Source organism: Peromyscus eremicus, chromosome 1 (genome assembly GCF_949786415.1).
Source record: "Peromyscus eremicus chromosome 1, PerEre_H2_v1, whole genome shotgun sequence".
In the NCBI taxonomy this organism is placed as follows: domain Eukaryota; kingdom Metazoa; phylum Chordata; class Mammalia; order Rodentia; family Cricetidae; genus Peromyscus; species Peromyscus eremicus.
Window position 1 is genome coordinate 118,659,368 of NC_081416.1, and position 4,838 is coordinate 118,664,205.

At 55.0% G+C, this 4,838-nt stretch overlaps 1 protein-coding gene across 1 annotated transcript; it reads left to right on the forward strand.

Annotated features, from left to right (window-relative positions):
• The first annotated feature begins 2,619 nt into the window (after positions 1-2,619).
• On the forward strand, positions 2,620-3,958 carry Mesp1 (mesoderm posterior bHLH transcription factor 1). Its single transcript, XM_059253304.1, has 2 exons — positions 2,620-3,328; positions 3,627-3,958. Exons 1-2 carry the CDS (start codon positions 2,654-2,656, stop codon positions 3,690-3,692), a joined length of 741 nt encoding a protein of 246 aa, XP_059109287.1. The 5' UTR covers positions 2,620-2,653; the 3' UTR covers positions 3,693-3,958.
• The last annotated feature ends 880 nt before the right edge of the window (positions 3,959-4,838 follow it).

Genomic DNA, 4,838 nt, shown 5'->3' on the forward strand with positions numbered 1-4,838 from the left:
TATTACTAAATAAAACACTGATTGGCCCGTAGCCAGACAAGAAGTATAGGAGGGACTAACAGAGAGGAGAATTAAGGAAACAAAAAGGAAAGGAGGAGACTGCCTGCAGCTGCCGCCAGGACAAGGAAGATGTAAGGTACCAGTAAGCCACGAGCCACGTGGCAAAGTATAGATTAATAGAAATGGGCTAAATATAAGAGTAAGAGCTAGACCAGGATAGGCCTGAGCTAATGGCCAAGCAGTTTAAATAATGTAAGCGTCTGTGTGTTTATTTTATAAGTGGGCTCTGGGACTGGCGGGACTTGGTGGGAGCTGGAGAGAAATTCTCCAGCTACAGGCCAGAAAAGTGCAATCCCCTGGAACTGTGTTACAGACAGCTGTGAGCCACCATGTGGGGGCTGGGAATCAAACCTGGGTCTTCCAGAAGAGCAGCCAGTGCTATTTTTATTTATTTATTTGTTCATTCATTTGGTTTTTTGAGACAGGTTTTTCTCTGTGTAGCCCTGGCTGTCCTGCAGCTCACAGAGATCTGTCTGCCTCTGCCTCCCGAGTGCCGGGATTAAAGGGATTAAAGGTGTGCGCCACCACTGGCCAGCTGAGCAGCCAGTACTCATGACTACTGAACCTTGTATCTAGGTGGAAGATGGACTTGATCCTGACTGTCTGGTCTTTCTGTCTTTACCTCCCCAGTGGAGTCACAAGCCAGTGCTACTCCAAGCCTTCCTACAGGCCAGGCAAACATCTACCAGCTGAGCCACACCCCCAGCCCTCTAATAGGTATTTTTGAGACAGTCGTGTAGCCCAGAATAGCTTCAAATTCACTTTGTAGCCAAGGCTGGCCCAAACTCCAGATCCTCTTGTCTTCATGTCCTAAGTGCTGGAATTACAAGCATGTGTCATACACCCAACTCCTTGAGACTATGTGAATAAACATGCTGCATGTAAGGGGGGACAATTTTTTATTTATCTTCAACTTGTATTTATTTCTCTTTATTTTTTCCAACCAAGACTCTCCATCCAGCCCAACACTAAACAGGTGTGGTAAGAGCAGCCATCCTCACTAGCCAGGCATGGCAGCTCACAACTGCAATGCCAGCACTCAGCTAAGGCAGGAGGATCAGGAGTTCAAGGACAGTTACAGTAAGTTCAAGACTAGCCTGGGCTACATGAGACCCTGTTTCAAGGCAGGGCTGGGGGAGGGCAGGGGGTCAGGGGAACAGGGCACGAGATAGCACAGCAGCAGCTAAGAAGAACACATGTTGCTCTTGACAACGATGACTCAAGGTTCAGTTCCCAGAAGCCACCTCAGTCAGCTTGCCACTGCCTGTAACTAACTCCAGGTCCTGAGGAATGTGACGCCTCTGGCCTGTGTGGGCACTGGCACAGATGGGTGCACACATACACACATATACACAATAAAAATAGCCGGGCGGTGGTGGCGCACGCCTTTAATCCCAGCACTTGGGAGGCAGAGCCAGGCGGATCTCTGTGAGTTCAAGGCCAGCCTGGTCTACCAAGTGAGTTCCAGGAGAGGCGCAAAGCTACACAGAGAAACCCTGTCTCGAAAAACCAAAAAAATAAATAAATAAATAAATCTTAGGGGGCTGGAGAGACAGCTTAGTAGTTAGTTAACAGAACTGACTGCTCTTCCAGAGGACCTGGGTTCAATTCCCAGCACCCACATGACAGCTCACAACGGTCTTTAACTCCAGTTCCAAGGGATCTGACACCCTCACAGAGACATACATGAAGACAAAACACCAATGCACGTAACATAAAAATAAATAAATTTAAAAAAATAAATCTTAGATAAAAGGCACCTACAAGAACCTAACAGGTAGCACCCTATGAAATAGAGAGATTACAAGACTGCTATGGGACAGGGGAAGATGTCTGCTTTTTGTTTGTTTGAGACAGGATCTCATACATATAGCTAGGACTGGCCCTGATCCCCCTGCCTCTGCCTCCCAAGTGTGCTACCACACCCAGCTCAGGGATGTTGAGTTTTGTCAAACGCTAGTCACAGGAGAGCTGGAGAAATGGACCAAGTTCCCAAGAGTAGAGTGACTTGTAGTGTAGGGAGGCAGGTTCCCCTTCCCCCCTGCCCAGACAACCCAGCAGCCTCACCAGTTGGGATAGTTTCTTCATTGTGCCTCCCCCAGCCTGGGCATCAGGGAAGGGCTAGAGACTACCACCAAGCTTCTGAGGAGGAATGGGCTACAGTTCTCTGGGTGTCTAGAGGTTCCTACCCTAGTCCACAGCTGGCCAGTGCAATCCAGGAATCTCATCATACAACTTGTAAATTAAAATGATGGGGGGAAATGGCGTAGGGTCCCTAATATATGAAGGAATACCCTAAACCTAGGAGTTGGACTTCAGTTCTTTGAGCATGGTTCTTCCAACTTGCAAGGCTGGTTCACCGCAGGTCATAGGTTCCTGTCTTTGTGAGGCCCCAAATATGACCCAGTAGGGTCGGCTGAACCAAGGGTCCTGCACCTTAGATGCCCCTGGCTCTTGGTTCAAAGGGTAAGGCCCTGCCCCCACTCCTGGCTCGAGCCGGCTTTGATGTGCTGATGAGTCCTGGAAGGGGCCACTTCACACCTTGGGCTCGGGATAAAGCTGACGCGGGCCCAATGGACCGGCCTCCGCTGCCATGGCCCAGCCTCTGTGCGCGCCGCTCGCCCAGTCCTGGATCCCGGGTCCCGCTCGTCGTCCCCCGATGGTGCCTTCCGACCGGGACAGCGTCTGCTCCCCGGGCTGGCACTCGGACTCGTGGGACGGTGCCCAGACTGGTAGCCCCACGCCACCCTGCGCCCGCCCGGCCCGGCGCGCTGGGACCCCCGGCAGGCGCGGGACGCACAGCAGCCGCCTGGGTAGCGGACAGCGGCAGAGCGCCAGCGAGCGGGAGAAGCTGCGCATGCGCACGCTGGCCCGCGCGCTGCACGAGCTGCGCCGCTTTCTGCCGCCGTCCGTGGCGCCCGCCGGCCAGAGCCTGACCAAGATCGAGACGCTGCGCCTGGCCATCCGCTACATCGGCCACCTGTCGGCCGTGCTGGGCCTCAGCGAGGACAGCCTCCGGCGACAGCGGCACGCAGGCGCCGCGTCACCTCGTGGTTGCCCGCTGTGCCCCGACGGCGGCCCCGCGCAGGCGCAGTCGCTCGGTCTGCATCTGAGTCCCGCTGCCTGCAGCAGGGTGTCGTGGGGGTCCCCGCCCGCCTGCCCTGGACCCCGAGTCGTCGCAGAGTCCTGGGACCCATCGTTCCTGTACGCCGAGACAGAGACAGCGTCCTTGGAAAGGCAGGAGATGGAGCCCAGTCACTCGTCTCCGGTTAGTAGCCCCTTCCCCGCGCCGTCTGGGTGGCGCCCCCTGCTGTCGGGGCGGCGACCTACAGCCTCACGGCGCGCACCATCCTTATTGCTGCACCTCGGAGGGCAGCTGACCTCACCCGATCTCCCTAGCGAGCATCCCCTCGTTCCCTGTGTGCCCAAACCGGGTGGGGTCGGGGGAACCGGCAGGGATTGAGGTCGCTTTGCTCGCTCGAGGAACCTGGAGCGTGGAGCAGATGAGCGCGCGGACCAGGCACTAGGGCAGGTGTTGACTGCGGCGCTGTTCACTCTTTCTGCAGCTCTTCAGCAGCGACGTGCTGGCTCTGCTGGAAACCTGGACGCCGCAGGAGTGGCCGCCAGCCTGAAGCGTCAAAGGGACTATGGATGATCGGCACCCTGTCTGAGCACAGAGACTTTTCCTTTTGCCTCCGCCCCTTCGAAGCGAGTATTTCCTGGAAGAGGCACCAGCGATACCAACGTGGGCATTCCCGGGGTGGGAGCCTCATCTAGTACCTTCCCAACCCTCCTTAGGAAGGAGGGACCCATAGGGTAAACGCTCTGAAACTGAAGCAGGCACACGACGCTGCTTGGTGTGTATTTATTTATTTGTGAATAAACCGTTTGTGCTGGTGTCTTTTGGTGTTTGTGTGTCCTTCCTCCCGTCACTCCTCCAGGAACTCACACTGTAAGGCCCAGGCTGGCCCAAACTCATGCTGGGATTATATGCACGAGCCCACATAATCTTGCTGGAAGTACGCGGCAGGAAAGCTAACATGGGGTTGCTGAGAGGGAGTCTTTCGTCTTCAGCCTGGAAACACAGGCACGGAGCCCCGTCTTCTCCTACCCCTATCCTAGTCCACGGCTATCTGTGGGTCAGTCTGAGAGGGGCAGGGTAGGGTGGAGTGAAGGGTGCTTCCTGAGGGAAGGTGGCAGGAGGTAGTTCATCTTTTTCCAACTTAGGGAGGAACTGGATAACCGCAGGATACTTCTGTAGAAAATCCAACTCCATTAGTGTGTATTGTGCCTTGGTGACCTTTCCATATATTTTACAGAAGCATAAAGGTCAGTAAGTCTCGGACCCATGTAGGACTTGGGCATTGGAGTGCTCAGCCACGGGAGGATAGTGCCATGTCTTCATTCTGGGCAGCTGGGCTGCAGCACCAGGGACACCGTCCCCGGACCTGATTCTCCCATGTGGCTTGGAGAAAGAGATAACATTCCTACCCCTGGAGCTGAGGACCGAACCCAGGGCCTTGCGCTTGCCTAGCAAGTGCTCTACCACTGAGCTAAATCCCCAACTCCGAGAGAGAACATTTGTAGGAGAGCTGAGTTGATGTGATCGTGGTCCCTTGGAGGCCTGGCTAGGGTGAGGTGAAGGACTTGGTGATTGCTGACCTGTGCTGGTGGAATTCAGATCGGGAATAAGCGGCCGGGAAGACGCACTTGGAGCCCATTGAGAGAGAGACACTGGCATCAACCGACCCGTGGGCTGCAGAGAACAGCCCCGTGGG